Source organism: Haliotis cracherodii, unplaced genomic scaffold (assembly GCF_022045235.1).
Source record: "Haliotis cracherodii isolate W230 unplaced genomic scaffold, xgHalCrac1.p SCAF_1, whole genome shotgun sequence".
Taxonomy (NCBI): domain Eukaryota; kingdom Metazoa; phylum Mollusca; class Gastropoda; order Lepetellida; family Haliotidae; genus Haliotis; species Haliotis cracherodii.
Window position 1 is genome coordinate 46068173 of NW_027266264.1, and position 20904 is coordinate 46089076.

Consider the following 20904-nt stretch of genomic DNA (forward strand, 5'->3'; position numbering starts at 1 on the left):
CTAAGGGATGCAACTCTGCAAAGTGAATTACGGCACCTTGCACAACATGTCCACCCATGCCCCATCATTCCGTGTGAAGACAATTCCCAATGAACATTATGTTGAAGAAAGTAGCTTACATAAAAGTGAGTGAGTGAGTTGGGTTTAATGCATTTTTTAACAATATTTCAGTCATGTCACGACGTGTCAGCTTAATGTGTGAGGAGAGCCCGAGGTGATACAGGTTCCAGACATTTACCATTTTGGTGAAACACACAGGCATGGGTATGGTGCTGTACATTATAGTGTTTAGCACATATTGTATAGCTACAGCATATGCATGTCACTGTCAACAGTAAGATCCTGTCATCAATTTAAATCTTTCTCAACAAAGCGGAGGTTTACAATGTATAAAACACTCCAAATATCTTACACAGTACAGAATTTGTTATTTCAAGCATTTATACAGTGCCACAAAGAAATAAGAGGAGTTATTCACTTGAGGTTGTGTTTGTGGCACAGAACATGGCTGACACTGTCCCTGTACACACAGCACACACGTCAGTCGGTATCATATTTTGCTGACTTGCGGCATGTACAGTCAAGTATCATAAATCCGACAATCGGCTTTATCCAACACTACTGATGGGAACCGATTAAATCAGTGCTATTTAGACCTGTTAATCTGACAGTCTCACACTCTGACTCTGACACACCTAATTTGCAACGAATTACCGAAATCACTCAATAATCAGTCTCATTAATCCGACACAGTGATCAGCATACTCAGTTTTAAATTGACGACTTCCATTCCAGACTATGTAAAGTTTTTTATATCACTCATACAGTTTTTGTTAAGCTTTAGAGGTTGCATGATTAGAAAACATATTCCGCTAACAATGTAATTTAACAATATGAAAATTTAATTTTTCATTTTTTCAGTACATGTTTGTATCGTTATCTATCACGTAGTTGTCTGATTTTCGATCATGAACATTGATACTACTTAATTTGGTTAATCCGAGGAAGTGGCATCTGTCTGTGTCGCAACACATGAGAGACGATGTGGGCTCAATTTTAAATCTGCCATCATACTTTACTTCAATGATCCTATTGTACTTCACTGCCTGCTTCTGCTGCCTGTCAGTGTTCAGAGATGTTATCTCATTATCAAACATCAACAAAATGACTTGTGAGTAATATTTCAGTAAAACAATACAGTCAAACTCAAATTCAGGACACAAATTATGGACAGACAGACAGACCAGATGACAAATATAAATCAATAAATTAAAGTTTCTGTCCAAAGTGTCTAGTGTAGATTTGAAAACATAGTCAACATTTTGATACAATCACCATCATTTGTCATTTACAGTTAACACATCCTCAGCTGACATGAACAAGCTGTTATAAAGCAGGTAACACAGTTCTGTCAAAAGTAACAGAAAAAAGCTCTAAAAAAGTACATTTATTAGCAATTTCATTAAGATATCTTGTGGTTAATCTAATGATAATTGATATCTGACTGTCATGTAATGGGACTCCCATATGTGTTATGTCCACTTGAGTGGACCAGCTGACCACTTGAATGTCCTTCTCAAGTGGAAGAGGAGAGGCTGCAAACAGCTGGAGAAATTGACCAGAGAGGGGACAGGTCATGGAATGTCTGGACACAGGGCTGTCCTGGTGACGTGTGTAAGTGATCCACGAGGTATCTCCATTACACACAGCTGGGGTAACAGGGAGGGGACAGGTCATGGAATGTCTGGACACAGGGCTGTCCTGGTGACGTGTGTAAGTGATCCACGAGGTATCTCCATTACACACAGCTGGGGTAACAGGGAGGGGACAGGTCATGGAGTGTCTGGACACAGGGCTGTTCTGGTGACGTGTGTGAGTGATCCACGAGGTATCTTCATTACACACAGCTGGGGTAACAGGGAGGGGACAGGTCATGGAGTGTCTGGACACAGGGCTGTTCTGGTGACGTGTGTGAGTGATCCACGCAGTGTCTCCATTACACACAGCTGGGGTAACAGAGAGGGGACAGGTCATGGAGTGTCTGGACACAGGGCTGTTCTGGTGACATGTGTGAGTGATCCACACGGTGTCTCCATTACACACAGCTGGGGTAACAGAGTGGGGACAGGTCATAGAGTGTCTGGACACAGGGCTGTTCTGGTGACGTGTGTGAGTGATCCACGAGGTGTCTCCATTACACACAGCTGGGGTAACAGAGAGCGGACAGGGCATGGAGTGTCTGGACACAGGGCTGTTCTGGTGACGTGTGTAAGTGATCCACGCAGTGTCTCAATTACACACAGGTGGGGTAACTGAGAGCGAAAAGGTCATGGAGTGTCTGGACACAGGGCTGTTCTGGTGACGTGTGTGAGTGATCCACGCGGTGTCTCCATTACACACAGCAGGAGAAACTGACCAGAGAGCCGACAGGGCATGGAGTGTCTGGACACAGGGCTGTTCTGGTGACATGTGTGAGTGATCCACGCAGTGTCTCCATTACTCACAGCTGGAGAAACTGACCAGAGAGGGGACAGGGCATGGAGTGTCTGGACACAGGGCTGTTCTGGTGACATGTGCGAGTGATCCACGGGGTGTCTCCATTACTCACAGCTGGGGTAACAGAGAGCGGACAGGGCATGGAGTGTCTGGACACAGGGCTGTTCTGGTGACATGTGTGAGTGATCCACGCAGTGTCTCGATTACTCACAGCTGGGGTAACAGAGAGCGGACAGGGCATGGAGTGTCTGGACACAGGGCTGTTCTGGTGACGTGTGTGAGTGATCCACAAAGTGTCTCCATTACACACAGCTGGAGAAACTGATCAGAGAGCCGACAGGGCATGGAGTGTCTGGACACAGGGCTGTTCTGGTGACGTGTGTGAGTGATCCACGCGGTGTCTCCATTACACACAGCTGGAGAAACTGACCAGAGAGGGGACAGGGCATGGAGTGTCTGGACACAGGGCTGTTCTGGTGACATGTGTGAGTGATCCACGGGGTGTCTCCATTACTCACAGCTGGAGAAACTGACCAGAGAGGGGACAGGGCATGGAGTGTCTGGACACAGGGCTGTTCTGGTGACGTGTGTGAGTGATCCACGCAGTGTCTCCATTACACACAGCTGGAGAAACTGACCAGAGAGGGGACAGGGCATGGAGTGTCTGGACACAGGGCTGTTCTGGTGACATGTGTGAGTGATCCATGGGGTGTCTCCATTACTCACAGCTGGAGAAACTGACCAGAGAGGGGACAGGGCATGGGGTGTCTGGACACAGGGCTGTTCTGGTGACATGTGTGAGTGATCCACGGGGTGTCTCCATTACTCACAGCTGGAGAAACTGACCAGAGAGGGGACAGGGCATGGAGTGTCTGGACACAGGGCTGTTCTGGTGACGTGTGTGAGTGATCCACGCAGTGTCTCCATTACACACAGCTGGAGAAACTGACCAGAGAGGGGACAGGGCATGGAGTGTCTGGACACAGGGCTGTTCTGGTGACATGTGTGAGTGATCCACGGGGTGTCTCCATTACTCACAGCTGGGGTAACAGAGAGCGGACAGGGCATGGAGTGTCTGGACACAGGGCTGTTCTGGTGACATGTGTGAGTGATCCACGCAGTGTCTCGATTACTCACAGCTGGGGTAACAGAGAGGGGACAGGGCATGGAGTGTCTGGACACAGGGCTGTTCTGGTGACGTGTGTGAGTGATCCACAAAGTGTCTCCATTACACACAGCTGGAGAAACTGATCAGAGAGCCGACAGGGCATGGAGTGTCTGGACACAGGGCTGTTCTGGTGACGTGTGTGAGTGATCCACGCCGTGTCTCCATTACACACAGCTGGAGAAACTGACCAGAGAGGGGACAGGGCATGGAGTGTCTGGACACAGGGCTGTTCTGGTGACATGTGTGAGTGATCCACGGGGTGTCTCCATTACTCACAGCTGGATAAACTGACCACAGAGGGGACAGGGCATGGAGTGTCTGGACACAGGGCTGTTCTGGTGACGTGTGTGAGTGATCCACGCAGTGTCTCCATTACACACAGCTGGAGAAACTGACCAGAGAGGGGGCAGGGCATGGAGTGTCTGGACACAGGGCTGTTCTGGTGACGTGTGTGAGTGATCCACGGGGTGTCTCCATTACTCACAGCTGGAGAAACTGACCAGAGAGGGGACAGGGCATGGAGTGTCTGGACACAGGGCTGTTCTGGTGACATGTGTGAGTGATCCACGCCGTGTCTCCATTACACACAGCTGGAGAAACTGACCAGAGAGGGGACAGGGCATGGAGTGTCTGGACACAGGGCTGTTCTGGTGACATGTGTGAGTGATCCACGGGGTGTCTCCATTACTCACAGCTGGGGTAACAGAGAGCGGACAGGGCATGGAGTGTCTGGACACAGGGCTGTTCTGGTGACATGTGTGAGTGATCCACGCAGTGTCTCGATTACTCACAGCTGGGGTAACAGAGAGGGGACAGGGCATGGAGTGTCTGGACACAGGGCTGTTCTGGTGACGTGTGTGAGTGATCCACGCCGTGTCTCCATTACACACAGCTGGAGAAATTGACCAGAGAGGGGACAGGGCATGGAGTGTCTGGACACAGGGCTGTTCTGGTGACATGTGTGAGTGATCCACGGGGTGTCTCCATTACTCACAGCTGGGGTAACAGAGAGCGGACAGGGCATGGAGTGTCTGGACACAGGGCTGTTCTGGTGACATGTGTGAGTGATCCACGCAGTGTCTCGATTACTCACAGCTGGGGTAACAGAGAGGGGACAGGGCATGGAGTGTCTGGACACAGGGCTGTTCTGGTGACATGTGTGAGTGATCCACACGGTGTCTCCATTACTCACAGCTGGGGTAACAGAGAGGGGACAGGGCATGGAGTGTCTGGACACAGGGCTGTTCTGTTGACATGTGTGAGTGATCCACGCAGTGTCTCGATTACTCACAGCTGGGGTAACAGAGAGGGGACAGGGCATGGAGTGTCTGGACACAGGGCTGTTCTGGTGACATGTGTGAGTGATCCATGGGGTGTCTCCATTACTCACAGCTGGAGAAACTGACCAGAGAGGGGACAGGGCATGGAGTGTCTGGACACAGGGCTGTTCTGGTGACGTGTGTGAGTGATCCACGCCGTGTCTCCATTACACACAGCTGGATAAACTGACCAGAGAGGGGACAGGGCATGGAGTGTCTGGACACAGGGCTGTTCTGGTGACATGTGTGAGTGATCCACGGGGTGTCTCCATTACTCACAGCTGGGGTAACAGAGAGCGGACAGGGCATGGAGTGTCTGGACACAGGGCTGTTCTGGTGACATGTGTGAGTGATCCACGCAGTGTCTCGATTACTCACAGCTGGGGTAACAGAGAGGGGACAGGGCATGGAGAGTCTGGACACAGGGCTGTTCTGGTGACATGTGTGAGTGATCCACACGGTGTCTCCATTACTCACAGCTGGGGTAACAGAGAGGGGACAGGGCATGGAGTGTCTGGACACAGGGCTGTTCTGTTGACATGTGTGAGTGATCCACGCAGTGTCTCGATTACTCACAGCTGGGGTAACAGAGAGGGGACAGGGCATGGAGTGTCTGGACACAGGGCTGTTCTGGTGACGTGTGTGAGTGATCCACAAAGTGTCTCCATTACACACAGCTGGAGAAACTGATCAGAGAGCCGACAGGGCATGGAGTGTCTGGACACAGGGCTGTTCTGGTGACGTGTGTGAGTGATCCACGCGGTGTCTCCATTACACACAGCTGGGGTAACAGAGAGGGGACAGGTCATGGAGAGTCTGGACACAGGGCTGTTCTGGTGACATGTGTGAGTGATCCACGCAGTGTCTCCATTACACACAGCTGGGGTAACAGAGAGGGGACAGGGCATGGAGTGTCTGGACACAGGGCTGTTCTGGTGACGTGTGTGAGTGATCCACGCAGTGTCTCCATTACACACAGCTGGGGTAACAGAGAGGGGACAGGTCATGGAGTGTCTGGACACAGGGCTGTTCTGGTGACATGTGTGAGTGATCCACGCAGTGTCTCGATTACTCACAGCTGGGGTAACAGAGAGCGGACAGGGCATGGAGTGTCTGGACACAGGGCTGTTCTGGTGACGTGTGTGAGTGATCCACGCGGTGTCTCCATTACACACAGCTTGGGTAACCGAGAGTAGACAGGGCATGGAGTGCCTGGACACAGGGCTGTTCTGGTGACGTGTGTGAGTGATCCACGCGGTGTCTCCATTACTCACAGCTGGGGAAACTGACCACAGAGGGATATCAGGGTGTCTGGACACAGGGCTGTTCTTTGTGACATGTGTGAGTAATCTATGTGGTGTCTCTATTACTCACAGCTGGGGAAACTGACCAGAGAGGGATATCAGGGTGTCTGGACACAGGGCTGTAGCTATGGACATGTATGAGTGATCCACAATATATCTCCTCAACAAATGGCTTGAGTAACAGAGAGGGGACAGGGTATGCAGTGTCTTGACACTTGGCAGTTCACCTCTAGGTTGTAGCCTCCTATAACAGAGGTGCTGATCACTGAATGTCATTCCCTAGCTAGGAACGCTCCGGAAGAGAACATTGTCTGTCCAGTGCATGTGTCTGTCATCAGTGGATGCAGGCTGGCTATTTGAGTATCATGAGTATTCCACTCATGTCCAGATCAAAGGATTGTGACAGGAAACTACATTCTCTCTCTCTTATATTAGAGAGTGGATGACTTGGTTAAACACCACTTTGAACAGTATTTCAGTAATATCAAGACAGCTTAACTATGAGGAAAACCAGAAGTGATCCAAGTCTTATCACTGTGGTGCTGACAAACCAAGAAAAGCAAAGCCGGGATTTAAACCCACAATCATAGGATTCTAGCACATCGAATAGATGCAACACTACACAGCAAATTCACCAAAATCTGCCTTTCTTTTATCTAAACCAATTCATATGTAATAGGTTTATAACATCTCCATAACAACAGTCTGAACAAAGAGAGGAAACTCAGGACGCTCTCACAGTTGTCCATATGGCCCCGGCCCTAGCCCCAGTCTTGCTTGCAGGACATGGAAAACATTCATCTGGCACATGAATATATTATCTTTCATGTCTGATAATATTCCAACTCTCAATCACTCTGTAATCCTGCTTCTGACTCATGACTGATATTAGTTTCAACTGCTTTCTAATGTTAAAAATGATGTGAGTTGAAAAATCCTAAATAAAAACTCTGAGGCATGTTTTTTTTCAGCTTTGAATATCCCTTAGCGAGTTGAAAATCAGAGTCAAATGCTCTCTTCTTTAAATCAAATTTAAATCTGTCACCGAATGAAAGATGCAGCTAAATCTATAAATCTGAGCTATATTTCCTCTACAAATCATATTCAAAGTCACAGAAATGAGAGAGTATGAAAATCTGCAAGACTCCTTGATGTAGTGACCTTTGAACAATGTTGAGTGAGGTCACCAATTTTAGATGGCGGCAGACGGGTTCAGTAGCCATTATGGATCCACAGGGACAGACCCATAAAGTTGGAGCAACAAGCAGCCCAGATAGGGCTACATCACTTATGAATGACTTAATCTGGCCAGGACGCAGCCACTCAGGTTAGCCGCTGGTGGAATATCGTGACAAATGACACAACATGTCCGGCTTTCTGCATGCTACATATGACAAGGGAACGGGGATGTGACTTCATTATTTAATAATTGAATTTGGGAACACCTCCTCCTCTGCATTATGACTACCCATCATGGGACAGCGGCAGCAAGCCGGATCAATGGCACAGTGTTATTATTACAGCCGTCTGCCCCATAGCACCACATCAGGACATCCAGAACTAATTAATCTCCTAATCCTGCCAAGTTAATGACCAATCAGATATTGATCTATTGTGATACTAGGTCCACTTAAGTTTTTTCCGTTCGCATCTAATTTACAACATTTGATAAAACAATCACAAAAATCAGATTTGCTTCTCAATCTGTGTATCTGGAGACGTTATCTTGGTTCCACATGAAACATGACATGGCTGTTGGCTGCTGCTCCACACAAGACAAACACACAGCACCCCATGTGACCACTGTAGGTCAAACATTCAAAAGCTGTACTTGGCTTCCATAACTAGAACTTATCCCCAAATGGGAGTGGAATCAATGTGTATACAATCAAGTGAGCCTCTGATTGGATCATGGGGTCAGATTTACATGTTAGAGAAGGTCACATTCATGTGAAAGGAACATAAAGTTTTTCACAAAAATTGATATGGAACAATCAAAGGTGGAGCAGCTATGCGTGAAAGCATCCAACTTTTGATGTCAAGTGCACAACACTCATGATAGAAGAATATGAAATTTAAACAGATTTATTTCATTCAAAAGAAGAATAAAACTTGGTGATGTGATTTGAATCAGTTCATTTCTGACTAATTCTTCATCAAGTCTGTGTTATTGGGTATTGAGTCCTTGAGGTCTCCAAATACAGTAGCGATTATTCCAGGCCCAACACAGAGCAGATATTATACTCATTGAATTATTATTACAAAGTCAAGGAGTTATATACAATAAAGCTAAAATAAAAAAAATTAAGTGACCACTGAAACAGTACAGTTGACAGAGTATGTGACCTCATTAGACCAATCAGGAGAGTTGATCCTGAACTTTATGTGATGCCCCAGCTGACAGCATTATTCTTGTATCACAAGCACAGATGCAGCCTTTTGGAAAAGGAGGGCTGCGTAAGGGCTGGGACGAGTCCAAATTTACTACCAGATCCTCTGTTACACTCAAGAGTTGGGTAGATAAATGTCCAATTTGGGAATAGTTTGACCATAGCCCTGGACAAATCTGGTCATGCATACACTGAAGTTGACTGAAGCTTTATCTTATTTCAAAAATATGAAAGAAATGTGAACATTAGTGACTTGTAGTGTAACCATAGAGTTCCAGAATATTTTGTCATTAAACAATACATCACATGACTAACCATGGGTCCGGATAGTCCTGTGGGGAAATGGGTAATACTCAGTACCCACCCGACCTGAGTACCCGATTTACCCATCCCAGCCCTAGGCTTCTTGATTTGACACTCACATTAAGTAGTCATGTATTACCACAATGACACAGGAGTTAGTAATAGTGTTGTAATACCCCTCCTGACTGAATCTTAAAGCATCCTTTGCTGAATAACAGAAGTACAACCTTCAAATCTTTGTATGCAGTTAATTAATTATTCACATATATTGTTACAGTGTTAAAAACACCTTCACAAAAAGTGCATAGAAAAACATAATAAAACTATTTGTTCCTGTATAACTTTATGGACCACTGATCTAGTGAGATGTGTACCTGTGCCTGTGATGAGGTCAGTCTGTCCTGGAGCTGGTCACACTCTGCCTGGAACCTGCCTGTCTGTTCCTGGAGATCTACCTTCCTGGAAGAAGACAAACAGCTTCACTGGTACCATATACTACACATTGGTGGACTGCAGAATTGCTACAGTGTAACAGCATCATTCATAGTCTCACTGCTTCATAAGTACTTCACTACTACAACTGTACTACACTGTTACAGCATCATTCATAGTCTCACTGCTTCATAAGTACTTCACTACTACAACTGTACCACAGTGTTACAGCATCATTCATAGTCTCACTGCTTCATAAGTACTTCACTACTACAATTGTACTACAGTGTTACAGCATCATTCATAGTCTCACTGCTTCATAAGAACTTCACTACTACAACTGTACCACAGTGTTACAGCATCATTCATAGTCTCACTGCTTCATAAGTACTTCACTACTACAACTGTACCACAGTGTTACAGCATCATTCATAGTCTCACTGCTTCATAAGAACTTCACTACTACAATTGTACTACAGTGTTACAGCATCATTCATAGTCTCACTGCTTCATAAGAACTTCACTACTACAATTGTACTACAGTGTTACAGCATCATTCATAGTCTCACTGCTTCATAAGTACTTCACTACTACAACTGTACTACACTGTTACAGCATCATTCATAGTCTCACTGCTTCATAAGTACTTCACTACTACAATTGTACTACAGTGTTACAGCATCATTCATAGTCTCACTGCTTCATAAGAACTTCACTACTACAACTGTACCACAGTGTTACAGCATCATTCATAGTCTCACTGCTTCATAAGTACTTCACTACTACAACTGTACCACAGTGTTACAGCATCATTCATAGTCTCACTGCTTCATAAGAACTTCACTACTACAATTGTACTACAGTGTTACAGCATCATTCATAGTCTCACTGCTTCATAAGAACTTCACTACTACAATTGTACTACAGTGTTACAGCATCATTCATAGTCTCACTGCTTCATAAGTACTTCACTACTACAACTGTACTACACTGTTACAGCATCATTCATAGTCTCACTGCTTCATAAGTACTTCACTACTACAATTGTACTACAGTGTTACAGCATCATTCATAGTCTCACTGCTTCATAAGAACTTCACTACTACAACTGTACCACAGTGTTACAGCATCATTCATAGTCTCACTGCTTCATAAGTACTTCACTACTACAACTGTACTACACTGTTACAGCATCATTCATAGTCTCACTGCTTCATAAGAACTTCACTACTACAATTGTACTACAGTGTTACAGCATCATTCATAGTCTCACTGCTTCATAAGAACTTCACTACTACAATTGTACTACAGTGTTACAGCATCATTCATAGTCTCACTGCTTCATAAGTACTTCACTACTACAACTGTACTACACTGTTACAGCATTATTCATAGTCTCACTGCTTCATAAGTACTTCACTACTACAACTGTACTACAGTGTTACAGCATCATTCATAGTCTCACTGCTTCATAAGTACTTCACTACTACAACTGTACCACAGTGTTACAGCATCATTCATAGTCTCACTGCTTCATAAGTACTTCACTACTACAATTGTACTACAGTGTTACAGCATCATTCATAGTCTCACTGCTTCATAAGAACTTCACTACTACAACTGTACCACAGTGTTACAGCATCATTCATAGTCTCACTGCTTCATAAGTACTTCACTACTACAATGTACTACACTGTTACAGCATCATTCATAGTCTCACTGCTTCATAAGAACTTCACTACTACAATTGTACTACAGTGTTACAGCATTATTCATAGTCTCACTGCTTCATAAGTACTTCACTACTACAACTGTACTACACTGTTACAGCATCATTCATAGTCTCACTGCTTCATAAGAACTTCACTACTACAATTGTACTACAGTGTTACAGCATTATTCATAGTCTCACTGCTTCATAAGTACTTCACTACTACAACTGTACCACAGTGTTACAGCATCATTCATAGTCTCACTGCTTCATAAGTACTTCACTACTACAACTGTACCACAGTGTTACAGCATCATTCATAGTCTCACTGCTTCATAAGTACTTCACTACTACAATTGTACTACAGTGTTACAGCATCATTCATAGTCTCACTGCTTCATAAGTACTTCACTACTACAATTGTACTACAGTGTTACAGCATCATTCATAGTCTCACTGCTTCATAAGTACTTCACTACTACAATGTACTAGTGTTACAGCATCATTCATAGTCTCACTGCTTCATAAGTACTTCACTACTACAATTGTACTACAGTGTTACAGCATTATTCATAGTCTCACTGCTTCATAAGTACTTCACTACTACAATTGTACTACAGTGTTACAGCATCATTCATAGTCTCACTGCTTCATAAGTACTTCACTACTACAATTGTACTACAGTGTTTCTCTATTTCTACTAACAGACTAAAGAGGCTCCTGTCATCACCTTGGTCCTATCAAACATTCTGAAGAAATAAGTTACTTAATATAGCATATCATTATATACTGATGGAAATGAAAAAGGGAACACTTTGTTTTAATCACAGTAAGTGATATGCTATCATGGGTTCCTAGCCTTGTCTGCCAAATACATGTTGGAACAATGTACACAAGCAGATCTCAACATTTGATTACGACATGTGTTGAATTTGTATGCGTACTCTTTCAAACTACTGACTGTAGAGCTTATTTCCCTAAATGTTTCATTCTTTACTTATTTGTTTCCATCAGAAAATATATGAAAGACACCCAAGTTTTTTAAAATGGTCAATCACTTCCATAGAAGTAGTAGAACCTTACTAGGTCATGACACTGTCACATTCTCTTGTATCTTGACATACACAACAGTCAGTGTAAATTCCAACGAGGAAAGTCAGGAGACATGACATCCTATATGCTCATCACAGTGTGGTATCAGCATTAGATAATAGTGTATATTAGTGAAATGCAAACATTGGATCAGCAGGGAAAGTAGTTTTGATGAATGTGGCCTGCCTACATGAGTACAAGGATTATACTCTACTTCCCAGGGGCTGGGTGCTGCTGAACTCACTTGGTGAGCAGGTCGCTGATCTCCTGTGACTGTTTGGCTACGATGTTCTGGAGCTCTTCAATACGGTCATCCTTGATCTGCAGGATCTCCAGGACCTTGAGGTCCTTGGCCTCGGACTTTTCTTTCTCCCTGCACAGTACAGAACATGTGTCAGTCCTACACCACAAGGACGGCTGTACAGACCACTAACTACCTTGTATATACATGCTGCAATAGTCTTTGACCCTGCTAATAGTTGCGTGCATGAAACATAGTTGATAATTGATCAAATAAGTGAAGTTGATTGAATCTGCTTTTTTAAATTTGTCATGCAATTAATTTTCATTCCATTATTTGATCACTACAGGGATGATTCAGATAAAAACAGTTTCAAACAGTATTTTTTATATTCATCAAACTAATATAAACAATTATTTTAAAAAGATACACCTCGATGCCATGTTAGTTTTCTTGACAAAAGCTGAATGGTCAAGCTATGGCCCATAAGCATGGATACACAGACCAACAGGTCATTTGCACACATAAAAGTGCACCACAAAGTGTGAGCTGATGAGAATGTACTGATAGTAGTGATTACCTCTGTATGACCAGGGATATCGCCTCTGTCACATCTGGATTTGATACCTGCAGCCGTTTCCATAACGACCACACAAATTCCTTGTCAGCCTGAAAAGATTATGAAATAGATGTTAGTACAATTAGTAACAACAGATCATAAAGACAGTAGCACCATGTAATAAAGAGATTACATCAACAAGTGAATTACAGAAGAACTGCAAAACCCTTGCAGAGGGGGCATCCATCTTCTCTGTCCTAAGATAACTGTGATGCATGGGGTGCTGGTGCCGTTTTCTCGTCATTATACCCCGGACTTTTGTTGATGCTATCAATCACTGGTTTATCTGGACCAGACGTGTTTACAGTACTTGGATTACATTTCCTCCACCTTGACTGTGCCATGAGCTGGCTGTCTGATGTGTAAGTTATACCAGTCTGAACACCAAAATTTGGCCCCTTTCAAAAATACTATCTTAAGGCTATGGCCAACTCAACTCAACTTCATACTGGTGCTATATTTGCTTTGTGCAACAGAGCCTCAATGAATCATGTTCTCCTCTAAGAGCTTGTACACCCGACTGTTGGTTCCACATCCAAGCCCATCAAACACACATCTAACTTCTATTGTCAATATTTATGAGTTACTGGTGCTTTACTTTGTATTCTAAAATGGTTGAATGTTGATATCATAGCTGCTGACAGTTCATTATTTCACCACAAAGGCAGTTGGTTTTATGAGTTGTGGTGGGAATGTCCCCCATCATTTAAATGTACATGAACGACAATGTATCAAGTCTTACGATCATCTAATGAGCCCTGCATACACAAACACAATCATAGATCTGCAGAGTAATGCACTGCATGTTCTATTCCTTTATTAGAAAACTGTGAAGTTCTGTACATTTGTGTGTGTTGCTGTGAAGTTCTGTACATTTGTGTGTGTTGCCGTGGTGATGTTCTCTACATTTGTGTATGTTGCTGCTGTGAAATTCTCTACATTTGTGTATGTTGCTGTGAAGTTCTATACATTTGTGAGTGTTGCTGCTGTGAAATTCTCTATATTTGTGTATGTTGCTGTGAAGTTCTATACATTTGTGTGTGTTGCTGCTGTGAAATTCTCTATATTTGTGTATGTTGCTGTGAAGTTCTATACATTTGTGTGTGTTGCTACTGTGAAATTCTCTATATTTGTGTATGTTGCTGTGGTGACGTTCTCTACATTTGTGTATACTAATATGGTGAAGTCCTGTACATTTGTGATTGTTGCTGTGACATTCTGTACATTTGTGTATGGTACAGTGAGATTCTGTACATTTGTGTATGTTGCTGTGGTGACGTTCTGTCCACTTGTATATGTTGCTGTGAAATTCTCTACATTTGTGTATGCTAATGTGGTGAAGTCCTGTACATTTGTGCTTGTTGCTGTGACATTCTGTACATTTGTGTATGGTACAGTGAGATTCTGTACATTAGTGTATGTTGCTGTGGTGACGTTCTGTCCATTTGTGATTGTTGCTGTGACATTCTGTACATTTGTGTATGGTACAGTGAGATTCTGTACATTTGTGTATGTTGCTGTGGTGACGTTCTGTCCATTTGTGTATGTTGCTGTGAAATTCTCTACATTTGTGTAGGTTTCTGTGAAGTTCTGTACATTGTGTGTGTTGCTGTGAAGTTCTGTACATTTGTGTCTGTTGCTGTGAAGTTCTCTACATTTGTGCTTGTTGCTGTGAAGTTTGGTACATTTGTGTGTGTTGCTGTGAAGTTCTGTACATTTGTGTGTGTTGCTGTGAAATTCTCTACATTTGTGTGTGTTGCTGTGAAGTTTGGTACATTTGTGTGTGTTGCTGTGAAGTTCTGTACATTTGTGTGTTGCTGTCAAGTTTGGTACATTTGTGTGTTGCTGTGAAGTTTGGTACATTTGTGTATATTGCTGTGAAGTTCTGTACATTTGTGTATGTTGCTGTGAAGCTCTATTCATTAATGTATGTTGCTGTGGTGAAGTTCGATACATTTGTGCATGTTGCTGTAAAGTTTGGTGCAATTGTGTGTGTTGCTGTGAAGTTCTGTACATTTGTGTGTGTTGCTGTGAAGTTCTGTACATTTGTGTGTGTTGCTGTGAAGTTCTGTACATTTGTGTGTGTTGCTGTGAAGTTCTGTACATTTGTGTGTGTTGCTGTGGTGATGTTCTGTACATTTGTGTATGTTGCTGTGAAATTCTCTACATTTGTGTGTGTTGCTGTGAAGTTCTGTACATTTGTGTGTGTTGCTGTGAAGTTCTGTACATTTGTGTGTGTTGCTGTGAAGTTCTGTACATTTGTGTGTGTTGCTGTGGTGATGTTCTGTACATTTGTGTGTGTTGCTGTGAAGTTCTGTACATTTGTGTGTTGCTGTGAAGTTCTGTACATTTGTGTATGTTGCTGTGAAGCTCTATTCATTAATGTATGTTGCTGTGGTGAAGTTCGATACATTTGTGCATGTTGCTGTAAAGTTTGGTGCAATTGTGTGTGTTGCTGTGAAGTTCTGTACATTTGTGTGTGTTGCTGTGAAGTTCTGTACATTTGTGTGTGTTGCTGTGAAGTTCTGTACATTTGTGTGTGTTGCTGTGAAGTTCTGTACATTTGTGTGTGTTGCTGTGAAGTTCTGTACATTTGTGTGTGTTGCTGAGAAGTTCTGTACATTTGTGTGTGTTGCTGTGAAGTTCTGTACATTTGTGTGTGTTGCTGTGGTGATGTTCTGTACATTTGTGTATGTTGCTGTGAAATTCTCTACATTTGTGTGTGTTGCTGTGAAGTTCTGTACATTTGTGTGTGTTGCTGTGAAGTTCTGTACATTTGTGTGTGTTGCTGTGAAATTCTCTGCATTTGTGTGTGTTGCTGTGAAGTTCTGTACATTTGTGTGTGTTGCTGTGAAGTTCTGTACATTTATGTGTGTTGCTGTGAAGTTCTCTACAATTGTGTCTGTTGCTTTGAAGTTCTCTACAATTGTGTCTGTTGCTTTGAAGTTCTGTACATTTGTGTGTGTTGCTGTGAAGTTCTGTACATTTGTGTGTGTTGCTGTGAAGTTCTGTACATTTGTGTGTGTTGCTGTGAAGTTCTGTACATTTGTGTGTGTTGCTGTGAAGTTCTGTACATTGGTGTGTGTTGCTGTGGTGACGTTCTGTACAATTGTGTGTGTTGCTGTTGTGAAGTTCTGTACATTTGTGTGTGTTGCTGTGAATTTCTTTACATTTGTGTGTGTTGCTGTGAATTTCTTTACATTTGTGTGTGTTGCTGTGAAGTTCTGTACATTTATGTGTGTTGCTGTGGTGATGTTCTGTACATTTGTGTGTTGCTGTGGTGACGTTCTGTACATTTGGGTGTGTTGCTGTGAAGTTCTGTACATTTGTGTGTGTTGCCATGGTTAAGTTCTGTACATTTGTGTGTGTTGCTGTGGTGAAGTTCTGTACATTTGTGTGTGTTGCCGTGAAGTTCTGTACATTTGTGTGTGTTGCTGTGTTGACGTTCTGTACATTTGCGTGTGTTGCTGTGGTTACATTCTGTACATTTGTGTGTGTTGCTGTGGTGATGTACTGTACATTTGTGTGTTGCTGTGGTGATGTTCTGTACATTTGTGTGTGTTGCTGTTGTGACATTTCGTACATTTGCATGTGTTGCTGTGGTGACGTTCTGTACATTTGCATGTGTTGCTGTGGTGACGTTCTGTACATTTGTGTGTGTTGCTGTGGTGACATTCTGTAGTTTTGTGTATGTTGTTGAAAGTAGAAACATTGCATCACATTTCGAACGTGTTTCAGTAGTACATTGTTCTACAACTTTAAGTTTGAGCTTTAAACTAAAGCTTTGTGTTTTTTATTTCTGGTGTCAATTCATAATATTCCTTTGTGCATATACAGCTGGGAAGTTCCTGGCCAATGAAAGACATCCTATGTTGATAACTGCTTGTGCCACGATGCATCCAACAGTCAGATGGCCTCAACATGTAAACATGAACATATATTTTTTCATAATCATAACCAAAACAAAGGCTAGCCAGGTTGAACACCCTCATGGTGTATCCTTAAACATGCAGCTCATGGCAGGGGTCTTTGTTACACAACATGTTACACAACATGTTGGGAAGACAGTACAAGGGCTGGCTGAAAAGTTCTAAGCCTAACGTTGAAAGACCCATACCAAGTCAATGGTTTTCATTTATTTCTCCACATAGTCCCCTTCAAGGTTTATACTTTTTTGCCGGCGATGCAGCAAGGCCTGGATGCCGGTCAAGAAGAAATTTTCTTCAGCCATCCTAAAAAAGTCATTCACAGCAGAAATGACGTCATCAATACTAGGAGAATGGCGACTGGCTAGTTCCTTTTTCATTTTGGGAAACAGGTGGAAGTCTGACGGGGCCAAATCGGGTGAATAAGGGGAATGGTCAATGAGTTCGAAGCCACAATCATGAATCGCTGACATGGCAACCACTGATTTGTGAACAGGAGCATTGTCTTGGTGGAACATGTCTCCTTTAGTGAGCATTCCCTGTCGCTTAGCTTTGATAGCTTCTCAGTAGGTCAGCATAATATCTCCCATTGATAGTCTGGTCTTTTTCAAGATCGTCAATCAGCAGAATACCCTTGAAATCCCAAAAGACTGAAGCCATCACCTTTCCAGCAGAAGGAACCGACTTGGCTTTTTGGGGGGCTGGTGATTCCGGATGCTTCCATTGTTTAGACTGAATTTGGCACCCATCTTGCAGAAACATTTGTCATTCCCAACTTGTTGGTGATAATGTGCTCAACCCTCTCATGAGAGATGCCCACAACACTGGCAATATGTCGAGTGGTCAATCGTCGATCAGCCATCACCATGTCATGCACCCGGGTAATGTTTTCCGGAATGGTTGCTAATGAAGGCCTTCCTGGACACTGGTCAGCGTCAGGGCTCTCTCTGCCTCGCTTGAATTCCGCAGCCCACTTCTTTACAGTGGAAAAGGAAGGGGGCATCATCCCCTAAAGTGGAGACCATGTCAGCATGTATCTATGTTGGAGTCAGCCCTTTCAGTTGCAGGTACTTGATGACTGCCCTATAGCCAGTTTTGTCCATTTCTGGTGATTTCAATGGGTAGTTTCACAACATGGTCAGGTACAAAGACAATAATAACACTACAGTTGCAGTTCTTATGTCTATGAATCATTAAATGATTGTACTTGTTGGTGGCAAAAGTTTGTTTCAATCCGATTGAGATATCCCACTTAGGCTTAGAACTTTTCAGCCAACCCTCGTAATTATTGCATTATCATGGTTTTGGATGCTCTATTTTATCCCAAGATGCTTTATTTCAAAATGCTATGCCTGTTTATTTCATGGTCCACTTCCAATGTACTGAAGTTACTTTGATTAGTTATGTTACTGAGATTCATTTTTCACACATTCTTCGTCACTATGAAATACAAGTTGATAGATCTGATAGTTAATAAGTATCCTTAACTATTGTTTTTTCTATTTAACAAGCCATCCATGTTGATGGTGCCACTGATGCCCATGTATTCGTGACATGTGTTTTGTTATTACGAGCTGCTCCTCTTATTAGTACAAGAGGGAATGGGGCCTTGTAATATGTGTATACTCCATTTGTAGCTGCATCTGCCCCACAAAAAACTGGAAAACTACAACATGTATCAGTGTTGATGATATTATCATCACCAAAATTACATAATCACCAGCTATTTTCTCATCCTGACATCAGATGATTGAAAGCTGAAGCACCATGTTCATAAACACCAGCAGGATGTCAGTATACGATGGAAATGCACGCTGATGGGGACAACGGTGCGTGCGGTGTCGAGTGCACAGGAAACACAATCTGCCTGCCTGATAAGTTCCTCACCACTACATGACACACAACAAAAACTGATATAAAAAGTCCATCCATGGACGTTCATGCATTGAAGTGTGACGCCTCTGTATCTTGGATGACAGTCATAAGTGTCTTGTTATTGCATGACGCATGCATGCCTGTCTCATGTATATTTCTGTGGCAGTATCACTTTGCCCAGATTGGATGTCCCCAACTGAGGGATTGCGCAATTTATGTACCTTCCTGAGAGACAGGTACTTCTGACAAGGAAGGAAGGGAAGGGGTCGGGGCAGGGCGGGGTGGAGTGGGGACGCAGTTGTATACACATTCACAAAATCCACCAAAAGTACAACTTTTCACCAACATGAAAAACACAACAACAAAGTTGTTTCACAGATTACAAAATATTTATGTTCATCCAGGACAACTTCCACAATTAAGTAACTCATCAATAGGTTGACTAACAATTTATAGTGTTTGGATTCTAGGAATTTGTTTGGATCAGAATTTGAATAGTCAGTTTACCTGTATGTTTTAAATCTCGAGTACCCCTTTTGATCATAAGGAAGAGAATTTATGGATGTCAACTTCTTTATTATGAGGAACACAACGTTTCGGAGTATATACTTACTCCTTCATCAGGTGAAATGAGTAATAAAGAAGTTGACATCCATAAATTCTCTTCCTTATGTGTATCACTTCTAAATGCCTTACAAAAACCTTTTTATCAAGCTTTTGAAATTTATTTCTTATATGGAAATGCCTAAATTGGTTGCAAATTAATGAGTGTGTTCATGTGTATTAATGTCTGGATTTAATTAGTGGTTAAACAATTAAAATGAATACGAGGACATCATTACAAACACTTAGGAATCAACAATGAGGTACAAGTTTTTATAATCAAAATTCAGAACATACTCAGCATTTGAATTAATGTTCAAATTTATAATTTATTCAAAAAAAATAGAAATGTGGGTTTTTTTCATGCCCCCCACCCGATTATATAGACTAGTTGTGATACATTTTGGCTACCCTATTTGTATTCATTAGGGCTGGGACAAGTCCAAATTTACTACCCGGGTACCCACCCCCTATTACCCAACCCTACCTGGGTACCCGCTGTAGGTCTCAAGAGATAGGTACAAAATGTCCGATTGGGAATAGTTTGACCGTAGCCCTGGACAAAATGTATTTAGATACATGTATAAAACGATCTGGTCATACATACACTGAAGTTGACAGAAGTTTTATCTTTATTCAAACATATAAAAGTCAGAAGAAATGGAAACATTAGTGACTTGAAGTGTTAGCATATCTTTTTTGTCATTAAACAATATATCACATGACCAACCACGGGGACGTTTAGTCCTGTGGGTGCACGGGTCATTCTCAGTAACCCAGTTACCAGTCCCAGCTCTAGAATTCATTTTTCATGACGTTCTCAACCCACATAATAAATAAATGTCCAGTCCCTAACCAAAAAGTGATATGTGCATCTGTTTTCAAAACCTAAATCCTAAAGTGATAAAACAACAAAACGACAATATTTGGGGGCAAAAAGGCATGTCCTATTACTGGTTTTATTAATTGGCAAATCTAATTTACAAATCATATTTAAAGACTTCAACCTTAAACAGAGGTCAATTAAAAATTCCTGTAAAAACAAAAATAAAGTACCTCCTTTGGTTATTTAAAACAGTACATCCATCTTCAGTACATCCACCTTCAGTACATCCAGTATGTACATCATCAATACTTTACAGTGTTTGAAAACCACTTTCTTCCATCACAAGCCTGTGAAGTATTTAATGATGATATCATAATGAAAAAGGTATATTTTTATCACAAATAACATGAAGTCAGATGTCCCAACTAAGCGTCAGAGATTAAATAACATTCTGCAGTCACCTTTCTTGTAATACATTGCAATCAAGAAGACATGATGGCACAAGACAGCAGTCTTCTTCCAGGCCCTCCTATCTATTTGAATGAAAAGAAGCATTATCAGAATTACTATAAGCAATATCGTGTGAACAGCGACCAAGT

The 20904-nt window shown here is 42.5% G+C and overlaps 1 protein-coding gene across 4 annotated transcripts in view; it reads right to left on the reverse strand.

Moving 5' to 3' along the window:
- LOC139478387 (centlein-like) overlaps window positions 1–20904 on the reverse strand; it is a 169694-nt gene that overhangs the window by 118515 nt on the left and 30275 nt on the right. For all 4 annotated transcript variants that reach the window (XM_071260845.1, XM_071260852.1, XM_071260829.1 and 1 more), the window contains exons 4-6: window positions 13037–13125; window positions 12460–12588; window positions 9355–9439 (exon numbers count right to left, since the gene is read on the reverse strand). In XM_071260845.1, coding sequence (XP_071116946.1) covers window positions 9355–9439; window positions 12460–12588; window positions 13037–13125 — 303 coding nt within the window. The remainder of the gene's footprint in view (window positions 1–9354; window positions 9440–12459; window positions 12589–13036; window positions 13126–20904) is intronic.